At 32.9% G+C, this 27,984-nt stretch overlaps 1 protein-coding gene across 1 annotated transcript; it reads right to left on the reverse strand.

Moving 5' to 3' along the window:
- Positions 1–2,085: 2,085 nt before the first annotated feature.
- Positions 2,086–27,848, reverse strand: LOC114333919 (RING finger protein 11). Its single transcript, XM_028283913.2, has 2 exons — positions 27,518–27,848; positions 2,086–22,705 (listed from the first exon to the last, which is right to left on the reverse strand). The coding sequence occupies exons 1-2, from the start codon at positions 27,629–27,631 to the stop codon at positions 22,367–22,369; spliced, it is 453 nt and encodes a 150-aa protein (XP_028139714.1). The 5' UTR covers positions 27,632–27,848; the 3' UTR covers positions 2,086–22,366.
- Positions 27,849–27,984: the final 136 nt, after the last annotated feature.

Genomic DNA, 27,984 nt, shown 5'->3' on the forward strand with positions numbered 1-27,984 from the left:
AAGGTCAATTCAATAATGTCATCAGATATAGGGCATTCCATAAGAAAAAATATAACTTTGATATACCACTCTTTTTTGGAGCACCCTGTATAATTCACATTATTTTTAGATTGTAGTATTAAAGGCCGTGTATATTTTTGTGAAGAAATTTTTTTAAAATATTAAGTGGTTTTCCGCACAGAGACCGAGGCGAATAAGATGAATCACCCTGTATACCCCTGTATACACGAGTGTCTTGTATTTTCACATCTGATGTCTACCTAACTATAATATAACTGATTTTAATTGTCTCGTGTCCTCATGCCAAGTATATTTATGTATATTTTTGTGGAGATAGAATCCATTCATATTTGTCCCTTCATAGCCAAGGTTACCTATTACTGGATTATTTTGTCTTCTTCTTATTCTTGCTTTCAGATCGCCCATCATTGTTTCTCGCTGACTGCCTACTTTTGAGAGTACGTCTTCCAGTTTTGATGTATCTTCATCGAGGGCATATACGCCTAATCGTTGATTGAATATTCGAATATGGATAGGTAATCAACGGCCTAATATAGTAATCTTGTGTCAGCAAATGCTTAAATTCGCAGTTACTATCCCAATTTATTATTTTGTTTAGTTTTGTTCAATAAATACAGGGTGTTTCATTAATAATTGTCCATATAGTAACTGGAGAAACCTTAGCACAAAATACGAAGATTTAACCTAAAGCACTTAAATAAAATGTGGTCCCTTACTGAGTTACAGGGTGTTTTATCTAAAAATTTAAAAACTATTTTTGCTCAGCATTTTAAAACTATTCAACGTATTCTTTTCATACTTGGCAGAAAGTGCGACTACTATACACCCTACTAAATTATGATAAACAAACGTTTCTAGCTACTACCAGAGGCGTACGACAGGGGATAGTGAATGGTTGACCCTTCTCAATTTCGACGCCACTGGAGGAATTACTATTTTAGTGCCGTTTTTAGATTTTCCAATACTTTCTACGTAAATAATATACTCTTCATTGGTAACGATAAAGTCATTCGTTTTCCAGATATTTGAAGTTAAATATGAAACGGCACAGTTATTTTGATTAATTTATGAAATATGATTCATATGATTACAATTTAAAAATTATTTGTACCCAGTACTTTAAAACTATTTGGCGCATCCTTATCATACTTGGCAGAAAGTGTAGGTACTGTACACCCTACTAAATTAAGATAAATAAACGTTTCTAGCTACTACCAGAGGCATACGACAGGGGATAGTGGCGGGTTGACCCTTCCCAAATTCTACGCCACTGACGAAATTGCTATTTTAGTGTAATTTTTGATTTTCCAGTACTTTTTATGTAAATAATATACTCTTCATTCGAAACGATAAAATGATTAGTTTTCGAGATATTTGAAATTAAATATGAAGCATCACAATACATTAATCAAAATAACTGTGTCGTTTCATTTTTAAGATCAAAGATCTCGAAAACTAATGACTTTATCGTTACGAATGAAGAGTATATTATTTTCATAGAAAGTATTGGAGAATCCAATAATTGAACTAAAATAGCAATTCCGCCAGTGGCGTAGAATTTGGAAAGGGTCAACCATTCACTTTCCCCCGTAGTACGCCTCTGGTAATAGCCAGAAACGTTTGTTTATCATAATTTAGTAGGGTGTCTAGTAGTCGCACTTCCTGCCAAGTATAAAAAGGATACGTCGAATAGTTTTAAAATGCTGAGCAAAAATAATTTTTAAATTTTTAGATAAAACACCCTGTAACTCAGTAAGGAACCACATTTTATTTAAGAGTTTTAGGTTAAATCTTCGTATTTTGTGCTAAGGTTTCTCCAGTTACTATATGGACAATTATTAATGAAACATCCTGTATATAGAGCCCCTAGGCCCCTCACTTGTCTTTTGGTATACCGCTAAAAATGTGGACAAATCCAGTTAGTGTGGATTCTTTGTATAATACAATAAAAACAAATATTTGTAATTATGAAATTATATTACATAAAAAAATTAAACAACGAAGTAACTATTAAAAAAAGTGTACAGCAATGGTGGTTCTTCGCCGCTTTTGAAAGGCACACCCAGCGATTATTTAAAAGACTACCAATCAATTCATAATATACACATAAAATCACCAAAAATAAAATTATTAAATTGTATTATTTGTTTTCTTGTTTCTGATTTTGTCCCAGGTTCAAATTTTGAGCCTGAAAGGCCTCTAGGTTTATAGATTTTGTTTTTTTTTTTTAATATGGTACACATATTTGAAGCAAATACATATAACATAAAAATGACAAAATATTGAAAAAAAAAAAAGCTAAATAATCGTACACCTAAAGGATAGGGTTACAATCAGTTTCCCCACATATAAAGTGTTGGGTTCGCCTATATCGCTCGTATTCTTTTATATTCTGATTACATATATCGAAAGAGCGTTAAAAAAATTGAATATACTGATAATATATTAACAATATTCGGCAGAAACTACATACAATTTTAGTATTTATACTACGTTCGTTCCCAAGTTAAGCTAGAGGTCGCACTGATCGGTGGGTGTCGTATCGTCGCAGCTTGTCATTGGTTAGAAACTAATTTATAGCCAATGAAAAGCTGCGACGACATGACAAACCCACCGATCACGTGTCTCTCGAGCTTATCTTGGGAATGAACGTAATATAAACATTGAGTGCATAGAAGTCCGCCCACTTAAAAATTTGGTCATTTTTGATGTCTCGTATTTCCTAAACCTGTTGGCCGATTTAAGTGACTTTTTTAATATGTTATAGCCTGATTCTTTAACAATACCGCTTTAATAATACGAGTATTGTTGCTGAACAGGTAAATTTTCATTGTATACTGGGTGTACGAATCAAACTGTGTTTTTTTCTCAAAGTTCGCATCACCCTGTGGAATATTCTAGCATTTATAAAATACAGTGGAACCCCGTTAACTCGGATTAATTGGGACCGCGGCCGATCCGGGTTATCGAAAATCCGGGTTAGCCGGAGAAAATGGTAAAAATTAATAAAATATGGTATGCTTACAGATAAACTCCGTTATAATTGTCACACAGACACTGGTAAACCACGTTCGCATTCCACACAAAACCACACATACAAAGCGTCGTCAAAAGTCTCATTCTTAGCTTTATTAGCTTTGCACCGATTAAACTGTCTTTTGTTATCATTTTGAAAAAAAAAAATTCTTCGATTTTAGTTCTATTTTTCTTCTAATCCGATACTGTAGATGTACCGACACCATAATATAATGCTGCAAGATTCACCTTTATCAATTCTACTTAATGCTTCTAGTTTCTTTTCCATTGTCACTACAACATTTTTACGTTTTGTTGCCCTTATAGACAAAAGACACACAAACACAAAATCTGAATAAATTTACGAACGATTACAAAACGGAAGCGAACAATAATACGACTTTACTACACATAATACCGTCTCTGATGTTATGTTATTTAATAAAAGTGATGACTAAGACCATTGTTAAAAAAAGAATTTTAATAGTCTTTTCTAAACAATGATAACACAGACAGTTTCAAAAAAATAAAGGATAATACAGGTGTATGTTGTTTTCGACAATGAATGTGGTGTACCATGAGTCATTTTTACTATGTTATATGTAGTTCAATCCGGTTCCATTATCTCTCAAATATTATATTACATAGAGTTGGTACAAAACCTCGTGAACCTTGAAAATGCGTATGTATAAACGAAATAAAATGAAGCCAAAAACATACGAATATTTTATTTGCTGCGAATTGCGCGACAGGGTCCCATCTGCACCCTGATTGCCCTGATATTTTCAGTAATGTCGGATTCATCAATCGTTTCGTTCGTATATTGACGTCACCAAATGAATGAATTAGGTTTACGAGATTTCGTAACAGCAATACATTTTTATTGTTGAAATGTTTGTCTGATAAAAATCGGTCCGGGTTACCCGGAGTTCCGGGTTATCGGGGGCCGACTTATCGGGGTTCCACTGTACTGAAATTAAAACTCAACTATAGCTTCTCAACTATATCTTAACATTATGTTTTTGATTCATTCGCTTAGGTTGGATAATAAAAAAGTTAGGTACTTTAACAACTCGACATGTTCTTCATCAATATAAGGTGTTTCTAAATAAGTGCGACAAACTTTAAGGGGTACTTCTACATGAAAAAATAATGACAGTTTGCTTTATAAACGTATGTTCGCAAATGTTTTAAAACCGGATGAGATATGCAAATGAAATTTGATGGGGTTTAAGACGTAGTTATTGCACATTTTTTGACATACAATTAAGAATTTAATAATCACCATTAGCGTGCATACGGGTAATATGACCGATCATATTACCCGTATGCACGCTAATGATGAATATAAAATTCTTAATTGTATGTCAAAAAATTCGCAATAACTAACTCTTAAAACCCACCAAATTTCATTTGCATATCTCAACCGGTTTTAAAGCAATAAATAAATCGTCAGTTTGTAAGAAAAAATTCAACATCCCGTATTTCTGAAACGAAACATTTGCGGACATACGTTTATAAAGCAAACTGTCATTATTTTTTCATGCAGAATTACCCATTAAAGTTTGTCGTACTTATTTAGAAACACCCTGTATTGATGAAGAGCATGTCTAGTTGTTAAAGTACCTAACTTTTTTATTATACAACATAAGCAAATTAATCACAAAAGAGAATGTTAAGAAAACCTGAGGCTATAGTCGGGTTTTAATTTCAGTATTTTATAAATGCTAGAATATTCCACAGGGTAATGCGAACTTTGAGAAAAAAAAACACGAGTTTGATTCATACATCCGGTATATAATGAAAATTTACCTGTTTAGCAACAATATTATTACAGAGGTACCTATTGTTAAAGAATCAGGCTATAACATATTAAAAAAGTCACTTAAATCGGCCAACAGGTTTAGGAAATACGACACATGAAAAATGACCAAATTTTTAAGTGGGCAGATTTCTATGCACGCAAATTTAGTTGCAGTTTTTTTTTTTATTTAAACGAAAGGTCCAACAAAATAGTATTATGAAAAATTCTCCCTTTGCAAAAGATTCTTTTTAATACTGCGGTTATAAACATCCAAAAGGATGAAATCACGTAGGAAGCATGAGCTTAAAATTTACTCAAATAATGCTGATGTTTGTGTTCATGAACTAAGGGATCATTGTTATTTATCACTTGAACGGTCTAGCATTGGGCAGGAATGTAATGGAATAGCTTGTTTATTTTAAACTGGTGGTGACGTCATTTTCTAACAACAGTTTATCAAGGTGATAATCTAATTATATTTTTCAACGTAAATATACAGTGCGCGAGTAAAGTATGGAAACATAAAGATATTTGTGACACCCCGTATGATATAGTAACAAAATGTAGATTATGTATAGCAGTTTATGCTGACTACCGACTATGCATGATTCGCAATTCGTGATGCGTGATTCGTTGTAGTTCGTGGTAATTCGCGATAATAGTTGCGTTCGCGGGTAGAGTTGACAAATTGTCGCTGACAATTTCTAACCTCACTTAATATAAATAATACCGTTAATAGATAAATATGCAAGGTATATTTACTTTTAATTAATATTAATAACTAATTATTAAATTATACTAGGTAAACATACCTTTTATATTTATATATTAACGATACAGTAGAACCCCGATTATCCGTGCTCGTCGGGAACGAAGGGTGGCACGGATAATTGAAAAGCACGGATAATCCGAACATGTATGTCTTATGTATAATACATATGTACGTATACACATACATATTATGTACCTACCATAAAAAATAACAGAAAAAAATAAATCTTTCATTATGCGTCTCTCTTTCGTCACATAGAGTTTCCGTCAAGTGATTTACGATGACGCTATTTTGATAAAACCTCAAAAACGCAACTCGAGTAATAGAAAATCATAGCACGGATAATCCGCAGCACAGATAATCCGTACCCGGATAATTCGGGGTTCTACTGTATTATTTATATCATTTTAAAGTGCGCATGCGTTTTGCTGCTAATTTGTCGCCGACAACCAACCGCGAACGCACTTAATATCATTATTGGATGTTATTTTTGGGACAGAACCATAACAGGTGAAAAACACTGGGCATTTTTAGAATTAGAGTTAATTGCAGATTTAGCCACATATTCCTGATGATATACATCCTCATCTCGTGAATAGATCAATTTGGTTTCTGTAAGACGGAGCATCTTGTCATTATCTTCGACGCATTCGTGAGCTTCTCGACAATACATTTTCAAATCGTTGGATTGGAAGAAGAGGAGCTATCGAATGACCAGCAAGATCATCGGATTTGACACTTCTAGATTATTTTTTATGGAGTTATTTAAAAAGCAAAATGTGCATATGTAAATAGGCCACAGGCTATCCAAGAACTGAAACCCAGAATTGCAAATGAGATAACACATAAAAAATGTTTTTCGTAATTTCTACATATTAATAGTGGCCATTTACAGATTATATATATGTTCCATCGGCAATAAAAAAAAACTAACAAAAGATTGTAAAATATACGGGTGGTCTCAATTAAAAATACGCATATTATCCGTATATTTCAAAAACTGTGCATTTGGCAACGTCGAAAATATAAAATTTTAAATCGCTGCTCATCTAATATACATAACCAACATTTTGTTACTGTATCATACGCGATGTCACAGATATCTTTGTTTCCGTACTGTATAGATAAACTTATAGGTCATACTCTGTATCGTACACTACAGCTGCTGGTCACAATAACCCGGACATTTTCAAAATTTTAGCGTTTTCAGATTACCGTAGGTTCCGTGCACGACAGAGAACAAGAGACTAGTTTATGGCTAAGCGAGAAGTACCACATAAAGAAAATGTTTATGATTGTTCTTTAAATATTGAGACATTGTTCTGTGATATACAATATTGTACCACACGGGATATCTACCAGAGCAGTCCACAGAAAACTGAGGAAATTGAAATTTTGATTTGGAAACTGAAAAATGTTGGTATAGCAACGAAAGAATTTGCCAAAGAAAGTCTTGATCTTACAATCCACCAGTGAGGAAAGTTGTTCTTCTCCTTCAAGTTAATTTAATTTAAGATCGACCGAACAGGTTTGTAGAAAACCTAGTGGACTTAGTTAATATTGGCACAGCTTGAAATAACAGCTCCGACATGCATTCATGTTTCTTCTTCACGTTCATAAAATGGTGAGCATTCGCTGCCATTTTGCTTTGTCTTTCTCTCCTTTAAGTGGCCTTCATTCGGAACTGCGCCTATGGCATTATATGTCTCCAAAGCATATAGCTCTATTGGTCTTATGGTCGTTTTGTAGATTTTCATTTTTGTGTTTCGGCTTATCTTCTTATCTCTGAAAAGTTTTATGTAGAATGTTTTGTTTCCCGCTTGAATTCTTATTTTCATATCTACACTTTCATTTCTTCTGTTGACTAATACTCCCAAATATTTGAGCGTTTTAACCTCTTCGAAGCTGTGTGCGTCTATTGTCATTTCTGTCAGTTGTCACTTCTTTTTCTTGCTTACATTCATGTATTTTGTTTTATTTTCATTTATTTCCAGTCCTCTCAGTTTGGATTCCTTTTCTATTTCTTGGAAGGTTTTCTTTAATGACCTTTTATCTGTTGCTACTATGGTTATATCGTCCGCATATCCAATTATTTGTGCTGCATTTTTATTTATAGTTCCTGCGTTTGACAACTTTTTTAATATCTTGTCTAATAATAGAATAAATAGTACCGTTGAGAGCGCATTTCCTTGTCTTACTCCATTTTTTATTTTTATTATACCTGTTCTCTCTCTTTCGGTGTCTATTGTTGCTTGGGAATCTCGCATTCTCATTTCTATCATTCTTATAATTCTACTTGGTATTTTGCTCTCTTGTAAGTGTTGGATCAGTTTTCTTCCACTTAGTTTGTCAAAGGCCTGTTTAAAGTCTAGGAAAAGTATATGTGCTTCTCCGTCGTACTCATATGTTTTCTATATCGCTTGTTTTAGTGTATGGATAGCATCTATCGTGGATCTTCGTTGTCTGAAACAGTACTGGTAGTCTCCTATGCGTTGCTCGGTGTATATTGTTAGTCTGTCTCTAATTATACCAGTCATTACTTTATACGTTACATTCAGTAAATTAATTGCTCGGTAGTTTTTACATATCCTGCGGTCTCCTTGTTTTGGGATTGTCACAATAATTCCTTTCTTCCATTCTTCGGGCTTGTTTCCTTACTCCATATATTCTGTATTAGTTCATAAATCTTTCTGTATATAGTGCCTTACCTCCGTATTTTATAAGTTCTGCACATATTCCGTCGTCTCCCGCTGTTTTCCCGTTTTTCAGTTTGCATATTTTATCTTTTACTTCTGTATAGGTCAATTCTTCTTCTTCGCCTTGTTCCGGGTTCATTATTGTTTCTCTTTCTTCTTCTATATCCGTTTCTTGATACATATCAAATGCCTATAGTATTGCGTATGCCATATTAAGTAAGTTAATGCATATATTATACCTAATTATCGTACATCATCGTGTCTCTTTGTTTTTGCGAAGGTTTACCCAATTTTCATTCCGCGGGTGTTGCTTTCCTTTGTCAGTATCTAGTTATTAACTTACGTACGTGTTGCAAAAGGTGGTCGCAGCCATATTTACATAGTTCGGCAGGAGGAGAACATCAGAACTTGGGCTTTGGTGTTTTTTAAATTTAAGATGGCTTCTCTAATTTCTTCTACGGTGTGAACTCACTAAGTAGGTCTTCAAAATTTAATCTGTTTAATATCTAATTTTTGTCAAATATAGAGAAATCCTTATTTTTAAAGGCACTCTGGCTTTGAAATCTTTTCTATAACTATTTATTAAATTTGTTGGTAGAATTTCCGTGGGTATTTTCTATTTTGGTGGTCGACTATCTTAGGTTAAAGTTAAGAGCGTTTAACTTAGGTTAAGGTTTAGGGCGTTTTTGTATTGCTGTTTCTTCTTCCGTTTGAAAATTCTCTTCTCTACTAGTTTAAGATTTTCATACTCTTACATTTTTAATCGTGTTGTTTTACTGAAGTTTTCAATATGGCTAGTTTTTCTGCCAGTTCGTGGTTTTTAGTCGAAGAAATATTCATTTTTTCTAGCCTTGTTTTATATTATAACACCTTCAGTCGCCACGTGCATTGCTTCTTTGCATTTAGTCCAGTATTTTATGCTTAGGTTTTCATAGACTATTTTTAGACTTTAGCAACTCAGTATTATATTTTGTTCTTCTTTTTACTGGGACCTTTCTTAGATTGTTCAGCTTTGTGGATGTTTTTATGGAAAAAACACGTACTTATCACCACTTTCCCAACTGTCTTTATGGAGACTATGGAGGAAGGTTTCCCGTAAAGAAAAATGCGAATATAAGACTTATAATCTGATATGCTGACTTATATCTGACTCTTTAGTAGACCATGTTGTAATATGCTCTCATCATTTCTTGCTACAGACTTCACCTGTATACACGACTGCTCGTCCACAAATTGCACTGTGATAATGAGTTAATTAATTAAAACCATGTTTCTGGAATCTTTTTAGCTAGCAAGTTGCCACAGATGATAATGTAGCAGTTAGTATTTTTCTGTAAAGCAATCACTGTAAAGAATCGGGCACTACTGACTTCTCTACTGTTCTATAAGTCACAGTCACTTTAAAATAAACGATGTATAATAGTTGGATTCATTGTTATCAGATTCAATAAAATGCTATTTTCTAAGAAAGTGTTTCCATACCTAATCAATGCCTGCCAAAGAATCAAAAATATAGTTGAGCTCTCTTTTTCAACAGTCCAAAAAATACCAGTATAATCTGCAAGGTTAAGTTTACCTCATAGCAAAGTTTAGCAATTGATGGGACAGTTTCTAAATTATTTAGAAATTTACGTTGTATATTGATGTACTTGAGAAAAAGTAGTAAATACACAACTTGGCAACACCGATAATTCGATTAGATTATCACCTCACAAGGGACGGATACTGGATATTCAGTCGTCTTTTTTATTATTTCTATAATCAACGCTAACCAACTGTATCAAGTAAATCACTGATCTATCGATAATGAGTTTCGTATTCATAAAACTTACATTCGAAGAAGAATGCAGTGATTAAGTAAGCATTTGGGATCATGGGATGATTGATCCTTACTTTATTAGAACCAGAGTGAGCATTCAGTTATTGTCAACCAACAACTTTACAAATAAAATATCGGTAAATCTTTGTGAAAGGTATCCAAAATATTTGGACCAATACTTTCTGATTTACTGTGTTTAGTAGCATCTGAAACCACATCACCAACGAATACACTTATCTAAGAAATACCGAGGCAGTTACCTGTTGCCCAACATAAATAAATATGTTTTTTTTATCTAGGGGACAGATCTAGATTTTTGTCAAAATTAAGATTCACAGAATTATTATTCTCAAAATTATTTGCAAATATTGATTAGATGTGAAAAGACCTAGGACTATCACCACTTTAAAATACAAAAGTGACTATTTATAAACACAACATTAATTATCTAAGAAATATATATATTTACAAGGTTTTTCTAATAGCTGAGAAATAACCACATGAAAATCTGCATATACAAGATTTAAAAAAAAATAAGCTTTGATTTGGATAACTAAATAAACATGGGATGTTCATGTAAAATATTGTTCTTAATAATAAATCTATACTTAATATAATTTTTGGACTTCTTTTGAGCATATTATCCGAATAAAACCATGAAACTCCCCATTGTAATTTACTCCTCAGAAAAACTAAGTATTTCACAGAAGAAATTAATTTCTGGTAACCGAGATACATAATACACTCACCGGTACAATTCCCCGTCCACCTTGTATCTCTTTCAATTTGTAGAAATTGTCAATCTTGGACCACATTTTATGAAAAATGCGGTGAAAACTACCTTTTAGGAAAGGAAAACAATAAAATGATTGTAAAAAAAGTCGTTTAGCAAGGGATGCTTAGCAAAAATCCAATGTTTAAAAATCTTCGAAGAAAATTCAAACAAACATAATTTTGAAAATAATAGTCTAATTTAAAAAAATATGAGTATTAATAATTGGTGATGCCGCCTCTGGCCCGTAGGACTTCTTGGAGCCGAGCCGGTTCTGCAGTCCATTCGTGATATCCTGGATATCCGATTGGGGAATATTGTGCCACTCCTCTACCGCATCCGTCTTGAGCTCTCCAAAGGATATAGGGGCTGCACTACGGTATGGGATGCTGTCAGACGATTTCTGGAGACAGGTTCATACACACGCAAGCCAGGCCAAAACCGATATTGATGTATGGTGGTACGGGGTTGCCACATGTGGTGATGGGGTTGATTAGGATGAAACACTAAATACTTGAATATATTTATTTAACTCGCTAAGTATTACAGCAACTAGTTGGTGTTGGATGGATGGACACCGTCTCGACTCTAACTAAGTCTGTTTGTGAATAATGAATAATCTCTGTCTATCTTTTTACGTAGGTATCTATAAATAAATCGTATTTAAAAATAAAATAAAAATTCCATTTTTATTCAGTTGCAATGCGAAGGCAGAACAATCTTATTTTTCACTTAGAATAGGGAGCGCAGTCCAGCCCTCTGAATCGACGATTTTCGACTCTTGTTGGAGTCTCATCGGAGAGAACGTAGGCCTGCTACTCCATACTCTAAGTGACCAACACCGAGAGTTTATCCCCCACACCGCAACTGACGTAAATGGACTAGGTGACTAGCGTCATCTGGCAATTGAAAGATGAAGTAGTTTTCAATCCTAATAGCAATATTAAAATATTACTAAAAGATTTTTAAATTGAAAAATTTTCATTCACCAATTTGTCCATTCACGTCAGTTGCGGTGTGGGGGATAAACTCCCGGTGTTGGTCACTTAGAGTATGGAGTAGCAGGCCTACGTTCTCTCCGATGAGACTCCAACAAGAGTCGAAAATCGAGGATTCAGAGTGCTGGACTGCGCTACGTAACCTAAGTGAAAAATAAGATTGTTTAGCCTTTGCATTGCAACTGAATAAAAATGGAATTTTTATATTGGTCGTTACTTCTTTGAGTAACTAGGTCCATTTTCTGTTGGAATTTACCAGCTGAACAGACAGGGTCGTGAATTGTAAGTTTTTTGAATTCCATCTTGTTTTCTTCGCTTCAGCATCCATCTGGCTTGCAAATTTTAGAAGCCATGGAGGTGTTACCAAGGAAATGGACCAATAAGTTTTCAATTTAAAAATCTTTTAGTAATATTTTAATATTTTTAAATATTATTAATATTGCTATTACGATTGAAAACTACTTCATCTTTTAAATCGTATTTGTTTGTTATGATTGACTATTCTTTAACGTGACCGTGAATTACTAATAGCAGCATTAATGCTGACTTGCTGTTTTTAATATGTGTGGCCTAGATTACATAAATCAATGCCACCTACTTATGAAATCCAAACATTTAATGTGTATAATGTTTATCCAAGGGTACATTCCATGTCAAATCACTCAGGCAAAAAATTTTGGAACTCCGATTTGTCTGAAAATTGGTATATAGCTTCTGCGGGACGTAAAAATAAGATATTTAAGGTCAAAAAATCTTCTTCTTTTTTTCTCAAAATGTTATGCGATTTTACAGTGATTTGGTGTTTATTTAAACAAATTTGCATTTTCTGTCGTAAAGTATCAATGAAAAACATAATATTTTAATAGAAAGGACTCAAAAATGTCATTATATGGCATTATAACAAGTTATTTTGAATCAAAACAAGTTTTTTATCAAATTTTATAGTGTAAAAAACGTTAAAATACCGTTTTTTACATTTTCCTCCATTCCCAAAATACATCATCATCGATTTGGCTGAAAATTTGCCCACAGATAGCCAAAAGATAGGACTTTAAGTGGTTAGAAGGATTTAAATTATATTACAGTACCAAAAAAGTTACATGCAGTAATATCAGACTCAAAAGTAGGATTAGTCCAGTCGGGATAGCATTTGACCTTGAATGCCGAGCTGCCCAAAATTTTATTTTTCTGATCTTAAGGAGAGTCAATAGTAGCCTAAATTTAAAATCACGAATGAATTCCTCCGTTACGTTAGCCGCCATCTTGATTTTAAAGCAGAATCTGTTTTGCTCAATATCTCCGCCATTTTTAACTTTTCGACAAAAATGGTAGGAACTGAAATTGTTCCAAATAAATCGTATTTACAATTATTACAATTTCATTTTAACAATTTTTGTCGTGAGGTCGATAATTTCGAGTTAATTGTACTTACAGTAGACGCCTATATTTTTGACTGTAATATTGCATGTAACTTTTTTGGTATTGTAATATAATTCAAATCCTTATCACCACTTAAAGTACCATGTTTTGTCTATCTGTGGGAAAATTTTCAGCCAAATCGGTTATGATGTATTTTGGGAATGGAGAAAAATGTAAAAAAACGGTATTTTAACGTTTTCTACAGTATAAAATTTGATCAAAAGCTTGTTTTGAATCAAAGTAACTTGTTATAATGCCATATAATGAAATTTTGAGTCCCTTTTATTAAAATATTATGTTTTCCATCGATACTTTACGATAGAAAATGCAAATTTGTATAAATAAACACCAAATCACTGTAAAATCGCATAAAATAACATTTTGAGAAAAAAAGAAGAAAATTTTTTGACCTTAAATATCTTATTTTTACGTCCCTCACAGGCTATATACCAATTTTCAGACAAATCGGAGGTCCAAAATTTTTTTTGTTCCAAAATTGAGTGATTTGAAATGGAATGACCCCAAGACTTTTAAAAATTAAATCGATTAAATACTCTTATTTTTTGGATGCTAATATAAATCCTTTACAGATGACCGCTTCATTATCAGCAATGTGTTGAGAAATCGCTTTTGCACTCCTCCTGAAGCTCGTACGCGTCTTTTTGAGGTGGAAAATGTTAGTGTGAGTGAAAGTACCATTAGAAGACTGGCAGAAAGAAATTTGACGGCTTTCCGTCCAGCTCACGCTCCGCAGATGCTCCCACAACACCGTAGAGCTAGACTTAGTTTTGTGTGAGAATATGCTGACCGGACTGTGGCGGAATAGAAAAACATACTGTTCTTAGATGATAGCAGAATAGCCCTAAGGGTCGATTTCTCATACCTGCGTTAATCTATGGTTCAGTTGACTGAGGTTCACCGGTGAACTTCGGTTTTGTTTGGAATGCATTTCTCATTGTTAGTGCACGTTCTACAGCTTTCGATAAATGCTAATAGATGGCAAAAGGTAAAAACTATCGCCATTTTGTACGACCTTTTTGTGCTGTTTTTGAATAAAGTTAAATTTAAGTATTTATAGTCAAATAGTCATTTTAATAATTATAAATAAATGTAATAAAAACAAAAATAATGTTATCGTTTATCGTTAGGCTTAATATAATAAAATAGGTTATATTTATATTATGACAGCGTTTCGTGTTAATACAACGCATGCGAAATCCATGAAATCATCTGAACTGGGTTCTGAAATCTTTGAACGGCCGAATTCCATCGTTCAAGTTGAACGTAGTTTAAACTGCCATCGGTTGAACGTGAATTGAGAAAGACGATTTCGACTTTAAACTGACGAAAAGTTCAGGTTAAACTAGAGTTGAACTCGATATGAGAAATTGGCCCTAAGAGGTCCAGATGGACGTCAGCGTGTCCACAGGCGTCAAAATGAAAGGTTTACTCCATGCACTATAACCAAAACAGTGGCTTACCGAGGAGGGTCAATAATGATTTGGTCAGGTATTTCTTACGAAGATCGTACTGATCTTATTGTATTCGATAGAGGTAGTGCGAGTGCTCAAAGATACGAGAAAAAAGTTCTCCAAGATCATGTCATGCCTTTCGCACCGTCGATTGGTGAAAACTTTAGAGAGACTAATGCATGACAATGCACCTTGCCATACCGCAAGATTCACCCGTAAGTACCTTAATGAGTTCGGGATTTGTTTTACCATGGCCGGCACTCAGTCACGATCTTAACCTAATTGAACATATTTGGGACAACCTCAAAAAACGGGTAAGTGCAAGAGTACAAGCCCTACATCCTTCGGAGTGCTCAAGATTTCTGCGGTAGAGGAGTGGCACAATATTCCCCAATCGGATATTCAGGATATCATGAATGGATTGCCGAACCGGCTCCAAGAAGTCCTAAGGTAAGAAGCAGCTCTTGAACGACTTTTTTCAATAATTTTATTGTTTTCTTTTCCCTAAAGATAGTTTTCAGCATCTGTCATAAAATTTGGTCCAAGATTGACAAATTCTGCAAAATGAAAGAAATACAACGTGAGCGGTTAATTGTGTCGGTGAGTGTATTAAAGTTATACAGATATTTCATTGAAAACAATATTTTAGTTCACGTTGTATTCTGTAAACAATATTTTGTAAAGTAAATACTGTCAAACAAAAATGTGTTATTTAAAAACTATTATTAACACTACTATAGATAGCACTCATAAGGCGTTGTAAAACAATAGTTTGTTTTTAGTATCTTCAATGATTCTTTTATTGCATCCACGTCCAGTTTGAAGAGAAAATTATTGGTTGTATTTTGATATGTAAATCTACGATACAAATGTATAGTTATCCATTGCTAATTGAACCAGCAGATAAATTATATGTAGTTGTTATTTACTTACATATCAGGCGTTAAATGCAAAACCCGACAAGTTTCATGTTTTAAGAATTTGAGATTTACAGTTGTTGTATAGTTAAGAAATAAAAGTCGGCATCTTACATGAGATATTCAGGATAAAAAAACAAGTTCTACGAACATGTCCACTCAACCAATAAGAATGAAGGTCCTCTTGGTGTATTTTCCTCACTGTTGTCATCTAAATCTGAAAATATATTTTGAAATAATACGAATTGTGAAAACATTTCTCCTGAAAATACCTGTCTTGATATCTAGAGTAGCTGAGGTACTTGGGCTAGCTAGGGTACCTGGGGTATCTAGAATATTGTGACTAACGTATGCGCTGCAACTAGAAACGGACGCAGAAAATACTCTTTCGGACTCTGGATAAATAATTACTCAATCTGGCGTTTTTGGAAGCCGATTTCCAAGAGCATGTGAAAATCTGATCAACCTTGATGTATTTTCCTCACTCTCGCTCTCTTTCTCCTATGGCGCTACAGCTCAAGTCGGGCACTTTAGTTATTTAGAAGGCATCTGTCAATTGATTTTGAACTCGTACTTGCGCTTTTGTGTGACTCATGGTAGCTTGAATCATTTTTACCAATTTCCATTGGATATAAAATCCTTGCATAATTAAATATATTTTACCTCTGTTTATGTTATCATAGGCTTGTCGAAAATCTACCAAGATTTGGTAGATATCTATGTCGTACTCCCAAGCGTTAGCTAAGATTTGTTTTAAGTTGAATAACTGGCCGATAGTAGACCGTCCTGGTATTCTCCTATGATTTGTTTTGTGAAGTGACTTAATCTCTGATTTATAATCCATGTAAACACCTTATAACTCACACATAATAAGGATATGCCTCTATAGTTTTTATAGCCGAGTTTGTCTCCCTTCTTGTGGATTGGTCATATAATTGCTTTTTTCCGGTGTCCTGGAATTTCTTGTGTTCCACACGACTGTTGATGAAATCTTTCTATCAGTGTGTGTCCACCAATTTTGAGAATTTCAGCTGGTATGTTGTCAATCCCTGGTGCTTTATTATTCTTCAGTGCTTTAATGGCATCCATTATTTCCTGTCTTGTAGATGGATTTAATGTTAATGTTAATTGGTTTCTCTGGTTCTGATCTGATGTTAGTGTATTTTGCTCACTGTTATCATCTAAATCTAAAAATATATTTTGTAATAAGACGAATTGTGAAAACATTTGCTCCAAAAATACTTGTCTTGATATCTGGAGTAGCTGAGATAGTTGGGATAGCTAGGGTAATTGTGTAGCTAGGGTATCTGAGATATTTTAATTAACGTACTAGAAACTGGTCAACTAAAAACGGACTAAAAAAAACTCTTCTGGACTCTGAATAAATAAATAACTATCCGGCATTTTAGGAGAATCAAATCTTGCATCATCAATAAACCAGTTCTTGACTGGAAAACTAACATGAAGGAAAAAATCATTTACACTGATTTTAATATATAATATATATTTTAATACCTATTAACATCACGTATTTAGGTCATAATTAACACCATTAGGGCAGCAATTGCCCTTATTTTTTTTATTATAGGATATTTACTACATGCAATCAATACATAAAAAATATAAGCATGTTTGTTGTTTGTTCAAAGGGGTGTATGTATAAATTTGGATTTGTTATCCAGTGATAACAAAGACTCGACTAGTCTCTTAAATTATTGGACTGTGTCCTGTAAGGGTAAGTACTTCACTGCACTGCACTACACTTCACTTCACTGCTGCTTAGAACCTATATGGTAGCTTCAATGGTTTGTGCCTCTTCAGTCTCCGAGTCTGCTCACTATAATCTAGCAGGTTCAGTGCAAGATTATTTGGGTGGTTTTCTAATTTTACCAAATAGCGGCTGCTGTATTCATAACCCTTATGCCAAAATTTTGAAAAATAGAATGGAAACTCCTCTATCGATTTATAAAACAGCATGAGGGAGAAAATCATCGCAGCACATGCGATTTTCTTTAGAAAGAAAATTCAATTTTCACGCAGATTTCCCACGGAAACCCCACAGTTGTCACATATTTTACCCTCCTTAATTTCATATTTCAGTACTCTCAAAGGCACAAGAGATAAAATCGTGACTGAACTTCTATTGAAATCTTTGATAAGTAGGGGACGGAAACTGCGTATGCAACTTGCAGCTGTGAGGGTAGGCTTACCATTAAAACCAGATCAAAACAACAGTACAAGTAAACTGATTGAAAAGCACTACAGAGACTTAGCAAAACGATAAAACATTATCCTTTGTCTAGAAAGACTTTGACGAAAATTCTACAGCATCTACATCAAAAGAAGCTAGTTGCCTAACATCGCAAGATGTTTTGAGGGAGAAGGAAGCACATGACAACAAAACTGACGACATATGTTTGGAAGAACACAGAAATAAAGTTTCTGTAAGTTTTTTTAGGTTTACTTAAAAATCGTTTTAATGGACATGTCGGGTTTTGAATTTAGACTACTCATATACACTTCTCCAAGAAATTAACGTACCACCTTAAAAATTTGTAATTTTTAATGTCTCGAATTTACTAATACTAACATACTAATACTAATTTAAAAACACTAATGACGAAAAACATGGCTAGTTGTTAAGCGAATGAATAAAAAAACAGAATGTTAAGTAAACATGAGGCTATAGCTGGGTTTTAATTTCAGTATTTTATAAATGCTAGAATATTCCACAGGGTCACGAGAACTTTAAGGCCGTCACATCTACATTGGATCCGTTTTTCTCCGATCCGATCAGATCCGATCTGATCCGATAGGCGGCACCTACATTGGATCCGTATTTCTCCGATCAGATCAGATCCGATATAGACCGATTTTCCGGCGAGGGTGCCTACATTGGTTCCGTTAACTTCCGACCACCGACAATGATGAAGAGGTGTAATGTGTTGGCTGTTGTTGGAAAACAACGTTATTAAAAGACGTAGAAAAAAGCGTAGATGGATGAATAAATTTAATAAAGACAGATCTTCAGGTGAATTTAATATAAACAAAAATCTACGTAACTATCCTGATAAATTTAAGATTCTATTTCCTACTTTTTCGTCACAAGAAATTCGTCACGTAAAATAATTCATGAGAAAAGAAAAAATACATTGATTTATTATAAACTATGTAGCCTTGTGTTGGCACGTATTAAAAATTATTCTGATATAAAAAGATATAGTAACACATAATAGGTAGTATAATTATACTTCCGGTTTTATCTAAGATTATTTTCGGCAATTTCAAAGACACATTATAGTAAAGTTGACACCATATATCTATCGCACGTCGGCAAATTCAAACAAAAATATAACTCCAGACCATCTTTTACCACCTTTAGTCCAGACAAATTAATATATTTATTTAATATATTTTTTACCATCAAAAATTAGATATTTCAATCAAATATTGTATCAAATGTAATTTGCAGAATAATTCTGAATTACGTTCCGCTAATGAACTCGCTTTTTTGTCCTTCAAAGTAGAAAAAAGTTTCAATTATATTGCTTAATAGTATAATTGTCTAACAATTTTAACTGTACTAATCCCAAGTATAAATTTTTAAGTGCTAAACTGATTGATTTACGATGAGTAACCGGATTATAAAAATACCGGCATGTGCCTAGATAAAGGGACATCGGTTTACTCGAATTTCATAACATACATATAACATACATATATTATCTCTTTGAATTTGCCGACGGGCGAAATATCGATGGACCCAACTTTACCCGTTAAAATTCTATAACCAAAGTGAAATTGACCATTCCAATAAAACTATTTACCTAGAGGCACAGAATAGGGAACAATTGTTTCCTATTATGTGCTAGAGGTATTAAATTTTCTACCTGTGTAAATAAAGAGATTTTTTAACCATTATATTCAAGACAACATTATAAAATATCTATCTTGTAGAGATACATATTACAAAATTAAATATTAAGATTTGGAGGCTATTTATTGTTGATTTATTTCATGAAATAGTTAAAACAAAAAATTCAATTACTAGGAGAAGCTACTCCCGACGTCGGCCGATATCGGATCTGATCTGATCGGATCGGAGAAAAACGGATCCAATGTAGGCACCGCCATTTAATACTATGGGTTTATTTTTTATTCCGACGTCGGCCGACGTTGGATCTGAGCTGATCTGATCGGATCGGAGAAAAACGGATCCAATGTAGGCACCCCCATTAAATACTATGGGTTTATTTTTTATTCCGACGTCATGGTGCGGCCCAAGAAAAAATCACAGTTTGATTGGTACACCCGGTATACAATGATAATTTACCTGTCTGGCAACAATATTATTACAGCGATATTCTTAAAGAATAAGGCTATAACATATTTAAAAAATCACTTAAATCGGACAACAGGTTAGGAAATTTGAGACATCAAAAATGACTCATTTTTAAGGTGGTGCGTTAATTTCTTGGAGAAGTGTAGTTATTTTTTAACATATTTTTGTCTCGTAATGTCTCACTTTTGTATAAGAAAGTATTTGTTAACTTATTGAATCACTACTTTTATTTATTTTTTTTATCGTGCTGGTACAATTGGAAATAGATGTACTATGATACCACTTAAAAAATAATACTGATCGAATGCAATCAGAATAAACTTTGTTATTATTAGTACCAAATGCAACTAAACTTATGACATATTTTTAATAAAACTGGAGACAGTATATATTGTCATGAGATTAAATTATTCTTAATTTATAAAATAAAATAATAGCTTATATGGTAGAGGCACCAGTAATATTTATATCACTATATCACTTTTATCACATTTCCTATCGGTTACTATCGGTATTAGTAGAAAATGCGCAGATCAAAAACATTACAAAAGTTATTAACAGCGAAATATTTCTAAAGTTTGTTCTATTATTTAATAAATATCTCTATTTATTTGCCTTGTGCCCATTACTTGGATGTATTCTTCTTACAAATTAAAACAGAAAGTCCCAGTAGTTGTCCGTGTACCATAGTTATATAATATGTTTCACTGATGATGATCTGATAAGATCGAAGTCATTCTGGAATTTTATAATCCATTTGGATAATTTTTTAAGTTTTTAATAAACCAATATACCATTATAGAAACGAAGTTTTTACTTCTCTGTTGTAAGTTTTTTATTCGTCTTCTCTTCCTTTATTGTAGTGACATATTTTAATGTTTTTCTAATTAATGCAATAAATTAATGTGATCTTCAGTATATGAGAAATACTCCTAATAAGGGTAAAATAGTACAAGGTGATCTAAAAACCCTTAAAATTAAAAAACACAATCTTAGATATTATTTTCTTAAACTCTGGGGAAAGAGTAAAAGCTTAAGTTTGCCATATTCCAAACATTTTCAAATTTCTCTTTGTACTATTAGCCAAATTCATAGTTTTTATTTGATTCTGTACACTGTTAGGTACTCTTGAAACTTAACAGAAATAAGAATTCTGGATATTACTGTCTCTGAGTGTCATACCTCTTATAAATCTTAGGATTTTCATCTCTGTTGTTCTCATATTTGTTTGATCTTTGTTGTCTCGGTCCTTGTCTCAGCTGCGTATGTCAGTACGGGTATCTCACATGTCGTATAAATGCGGACTTTACTTTCGGTGCTCATATATTTATTCCTGCAGATTATATCCCTCAGGAAACCAGATATTCTCGCTCCTTTCGTTGCCTGCTTCAGTCTGTAGTCGTTCATTTAAAACAATGCTTTGCTACAATTTGGCAGACACAAGTGTCAGACACCAGTGTCTTAATTTGAAAGGGTAGTAACTGTCCATACTTTAAATATTAGTCACTCAATACAATTTCCAGATCATAGTATAGACACAAGAATCACTTAACCGTACTTGTAAATTTCCTGAAATATTTTATTTCACAAACAACTTTTTGTGAAAATTTATAAAAAATAGTTTTTCATGTTGAGGTTTTAAAACTATTCGCATAATCATATGAGACCAGAACATTGCACGAACTTGTATTTTTGATTAAAAATTAAAATACTTTACTGGTGCCCATACTCTATTTCCAAAATAAAGTGTACTAATAAATCTAATAAGTACTTAAATTAATAAAAATCTGAAATGTCAAGACACTGACAAACAAAATATATAGATATATACCAACCATCCTATAGTTATTCCTTTGCTAATTTATCACAGCCTCCTTTCACACAAACCTTTCACGTCCTCTAAAAACAAACAGTTCAGATCACAGTTTTTCACTATTAGCCAAACTGTAGGTGTCTTAAACAAGAATACATTGTAACACAGGAATATTCATATACAAATAATAGCCGATTAACTACAATTTTTTTTAATATTTCTTGTATTGGTTAAAGACAACCAGGAAGAGAAACTTGTAAAATTAAAGTTTGATCTTGATTGTCATAAAATATTTCTATATACAATTATAAACTTGATGTTTAAAAATGATTATGACAACAAAATCATTGATTCTATCTTTAAACCTGTTAAAAATCATCAATGAAGCGTAAATATTGTGGTGCTTGTGATATAACATTATAAATTGTTACCAATGTATACCTGTTTAAGTTACTTTTGTTCTAGTTCACAGTTTGGCATTATTTTTGATGCAAAGGCACTGGCCATCAATTGGTCTCATAAGTAGTGAGCAGAGCAGCATCCACAGGCTCCAAACAACTAGGACAAGTAAGACTTCTCATAAGCCAATCATCAATGCAAGTCATGTGATAAGTGTGCATGCATGGAAGATACCGAAGTGCATCCCCCACTAGAAATTCACCCATGCAAATAACACATTCTCTAGCCTTTTTGCATCCATCATAGATTCCTGTAGGAAGATGTTGGATTAAACCAATTCGTTTGGCTATTTTCACCTGTTCTTCTTCCGTTAGTTGGGTAACTGAACGAGTTACACTTGGAGATGGATGATATACAGGGGAAGCTGTGTGAATTGGGAGTACCTCCTATATAAACATTATAAACTTTAAATTTATCAAGGAAACATATAAAACATAAATTTTTTTAAATAAAACTTAATTTTAGTATTGAAAGACACAGTATTAAGGACAAGGTAAATACAGTGCTCAACAATAATTATTATTGATAAGAATCAAAGTAATATTGTATGCCAAAAATAGTCGAAGTTTGTAAAAATTAATATAATAAAACACTGAAAACGTTTGTTTTCTATACTTCCATAAAATTTATTATAACTATGTGACTGCAGCTGTTTCGGCAGAGTGCCTTTCTCAAGTGATTTAGTTTACTATGGGTTTGCATTTCAAAGTCTTTAACTGAAGAGGTTGAGGAGTGGGGAGCTGTTTGTCTCGAGTTGGTCATTCAGAATTATATCTGTATTTTTCAATTTATTAATTTCCATAGATTCTAATAAAGATACCTCAAGGCCTTTACTTTGAATATGAAGAATTTGAAACTGTTCGTTAAAAGAATGATTATGGCCTAGTCTAGAAGGTGAAGTGCGTATGTAGAAGTGTCTGTTTTTCTATTGTACACTATTGTACACTATTGTAGACACTTCTACATACGCACTTCACCTTCTAGATTCTAGACCATAACCATTCTTTTAATGAACAGTTTCAAATTCCTCATATTCAAAATAAAGGCCTTAAGCTATCTTTATAAGAATCTATGGAAATTAATAAATTGAAAAATACAGATATAATTCTGAATGACCAACTCGAGATAAACAGCTCCCCACTCCTCAACCTATTCAGTTAAAGACTTTAAAATGCAATCCCATAGTAAACTAAATCCCTTGAGAAAGGCACTCTGCCGAAACAGCTGTAGTTACATAGTTATAATAAATTTTGTGGGAGTATAGAAAACAAATGTTTTCTAGGGCATGATGTCGGGATATTATACTTCCTTTTTCCCCCTTACAATCTACGCCACTGTCGGTCGTAATAATAATTTCAGCATTTTTTTTATTCTTCGTTAATTTTTACGTAAATATCATTCTTTTGTCTCAATGCGATAGAGTAAGTAGTTTTCAAATTATTTGCGTGTACAGATAATGGATTCAATAAGATTATGTATTTTAAACACATAATCTTATTGAATGTTGTTTAAAATACATAATCTTATTGAATCCATTATCTGTAAACGAAAATAACTTGAAAACTACTTACTCTATCGCATTGAGACCAAAGGATGATATTTACGTAAAAAGTAATGAAGAAACAAAACACGGACTGAAATGATTATTACGACAGTGGCATAGATTATGAGGGGGAAAAGAGAGGTATATCCCTACAGCACGCCTCTGGTAATAGCAGAAAACTATCTTTTAGCACTAAAAGATTAAACAAAAAATATTTGAAGGTATTAAAATAAGGGCTAAAATAATTTTAGAATATTTGTAATAAAAAAACTCTGTATCTCGGTAAGGAGGAATATTTTATTTAAATGTTTTAGGTTAATCTTCGTATTTTGTGTTAAGGTTTCTTCAGTTACTATATGGACAATTCTTAATGAAACACCCTGTATAAGGAAACCTGTGTGAAACTACAAAAAAATTATTAGGTGATTATTGCAAACGAAAGAAAAAGGAGCAGTAATTCGGGAGAGAACTTGAGCTGTGATTATTTACGAAGCTGTGTACTTTCCTGGAGTGAGTCTTGGCTTTGATGATACGGGATTAAGAGTGAAGACCATGACAATAAGTGGTGCACATTGGAAATGACCCGAGAAGGAGGCTATTTTATCATATTCAGAAAATTAAATATTTTTGTAAAGTTAATCCTCCAAAACCTGTGAATAAAAGAGGCATCTATGCAATTCCAGAGAAGATGGAATAAAAAAATATAATAATAAAAAAATAAAATTATTTCATACTAAGATGAATATACTTAGTATGTATGTGAATATACTATTATATATTAAGTATACTTATATACTTTATATATAATAGATTCAGTTGAATCTATTATACTTGGCCAATATATCTTTTTATTTGTTGAGTTATGAATTAATATTTTTAATAATACAGTAGACTCCCTCTATAACGAGAACTGAAATGACAGACAAATTACCTCGTTATATCAGACAACAATAATATTGTGCATACATATGAATACATAAATATGTAGTTTTTTAAAACATTAACTTTCTATAGTAAAGCCATTCTGTGTAATGTATGATGTATAATATTGTTTGAATGGCACTTTTGAAAGAGTCTGTGGATAAACAGGAAGAGTTGACAGGCGGTGGAGTTTATTACATCACTGGTCTCAATAAGCACACAGATTTTAGTCTTTTTTGTATACAGGCAGCTGGGATATTTATTATTTATAGCCATCACCGTGCCAAAGCATGTAGAGAGACATGCTCTTCAATCTCATTTTCCCTCGTTATAACCAAATATGCCTCATTATAGAGGTGTTATAGTTCAATAGGAATTTCATGGGACACCTAATGTACCTTATTATAAGTGAAACCTCATAATACCCGTGTTCGCTATAGAGAGAGATATACTGTATTAAAATCTGTTTTTTTTTTATTGAGCCAGTAGATACGATTATTTTTAAATAAATAAGTATGTTCTTAGTTAATTACTTAAATAAGTAGTCAACAAAGAAGGTCATTGATACGGCTGAAATGTCCAGTAAGTTTAGGTGATTGTGGTCGGTAATAGCGAAAAAATCAGCTGGTCGTAAGTGAATGTTTTTAAAGCGGTAGGTAAAGGGAGCATTTTAATGAATATTGTACATAATAATTACAACATTTTTTTTCTATATTACTACTTAGCTGAATCGAATACATTAACAGTTATATTTAAAAATCCTAAAAAGGCAAAGAAAATGTATTCTTATTATTGAATCTGCTTCTAAACAGAAGCTTAAGTGGTGGGTAAAAGGTACAGTTACCTTAAGAAACAAAGTATATCAGTAGAATTCTGATGATAAAAGATTGTATATACAATTTTATAGCTCTACAGAATTTAGTTTTCAGAAAAACATGTTTGTGGACAGAATAAAAATGAATTTGGATCATTTGATTGTTTGTTGTTTATAAAATTACCAAAACATACTGTTATTGATTGACATTAACCCTTAAGTACTAACACCATGCCTCTCAGATGGTATTGCTTGTCAAAAGTGGGATATTTCAAACCTAGACCATTTTGAAGGTGACCTGTTTATGACATTTCAAGTTGGGTTGTTATTTAGTGGTATTGAATTCAGCAGTTTACAGAAGCTTGTTATTCGAAAGATATTTAGACTCAGAGTGTGATGTGCGTCTTAGATGGGATGTTAATATTTGTGTGAGTATTTACTATTTAACTGAAAAATGGATGAGGGGTCCAGTTTGTCCAAACAAAGTAAAATATAAGGATAAAGACTATGAGGAAACTCTTTTGAAATGGCTTGATGTGGCAGAAGATGATATAAGTGAAGTGGAATCAAAGTGTGATTAACATGTTGCCATTGACAGCGTTCACAAAACTGAATCAGAAAGAGGGGGTAAGTTAACACGTACAGTGCCCATCTTGAACAAGTGCCACTTGGCTGGTACCACATACTCAAAGTATTCATTTTGTGACACAGTAATACTGATGCCAGTTATGCATCATTGGTACCATTGATAAAACTTTCGTGATGTTATTCGTGCATCATGGGCACAGAATGTGTTAATGAAATTATTATTATGTAGTATACTAAAGTTTTTTTTAGTTTCAGAAACTGAAAATGAGACAGAATAGGTTTATAGAGAAGATAATGTTGACCAAAGCAGTAAAGAAGATGATTCGGGGAAGAAAACGAATTATTTCTCAAATTATTTCTCAAATTATTTCTATGGTAGAAATATATACAAATGGTCAAAAAATCCTCCAACTTCAAATAAAGGCCAGCGTGTAAAGCATAATATAGTTTTACAGTTATACTGAATTCGCTTTGCCGAGATTCACTTTGACACATTCGGAATAGGAAACATGCAGCACAAAAATTCCTACCTATTAACTATTCAAAATCAACTTAATCTTTCACTAAAAAAAGAAGAATTATTGGCAATAGTGGGAGTATATACTAAACCCATAAAGTTTTGTGGAATTAATTTCTACAAAATATTTTTATTTTGTACAATAAATAATTTTCTCATTTGTTATCAATACATTATAATGATGTAAATAAATAATTATTGATTGGCATAAGGTTTATGTTATTTATGTTATTAATAATATTGGCTGTGAGTGGGTATGTTTGGTTGTGTAGTAATTTCCAGTCACGTCTAGCAACCTAATTTCCCAAAAAAGAAATTACCAACGTCACTAGACAGTTGTGTCTCGGCAGGGCAGAGTGAATGTCAGTATACCTGGATTATGCCCTGCAGCTTAAATTGGAGATAGTGTAGAAGCTTTACAGGTTTGGAAGTTATTATTCAGTGACAATATTTGTAACATAATTCTTAGAGAGTCAATGAAAACAATGAAAACTTTAGATACTATTTTTGCTACTAATGAGATGCCTTATGTCAAAAGAGAGATGTGCTTTTGTTGTGTTTGTTTTTAAAATACAAAAGAAAATGGAGATAAAGGACCTATAAGGAACAAAGTATCAGCAGAATGCTGATGATAAAAACAAAGATTGTATATACAATTTTGTAGCTCTACAGAATTCAGTTTTCAGAAAAACATGTTTATGGACAGAATAAAAATGAATTTGGACCATTAATTTGATGGTTTGTTCTTTATAAAATTACCAAAACATACTGTTATTGATCAACACATTAATAGCAAGCAGCTGATCGTCACTTACCTGGTAAGCTGGGGGACCCAACTGATCAGAAGAGGATTCTCTTACACTATCACTACCCCTTAACAAGGAAATATCATCTGTGGTAGATCTCTTAAAGCAGTTGCAATTACCCATGGTAAATACTTGTCATACAATTAAGTCGTATTTATAATAATCATTAATGTCATATTTACCAAAAATTCTACCAAACCATACTTTTATATACATGTGTAATAGTTAATTTAGAACTAATTATTGCAAACTTATGTTTGTACTATTTTACCTAAACATAAGATCACAGAAATTGCAAAAAAACACTTCACAGTGTTAACACAATGGAGTATGAGATACAATAATTGTCTTTTCTCTTTTTCTAATTTTGGAAACGTCACTGTCAAAGTCAAAACATAAACAAATATGACATTAAGCTTAGACAAGGAAAGAAAGCTCTTTTTTCCTTGTCTAAGACATTAAGCTCTAATGGGCGC

Source organism: Diabrotica virgifera, chromosome 10 (assembly GCF_917563875.1).
Source record: "Diabrotica virgifera virgifera chromosome 10, PGI_DIABVI_V3a".
NCBI lineage: Eukaryota > Metazoa > Arthropoda > Insecta > Coleoptera > Chrysomelidae > Diabrotica > Diabrotica virgifera.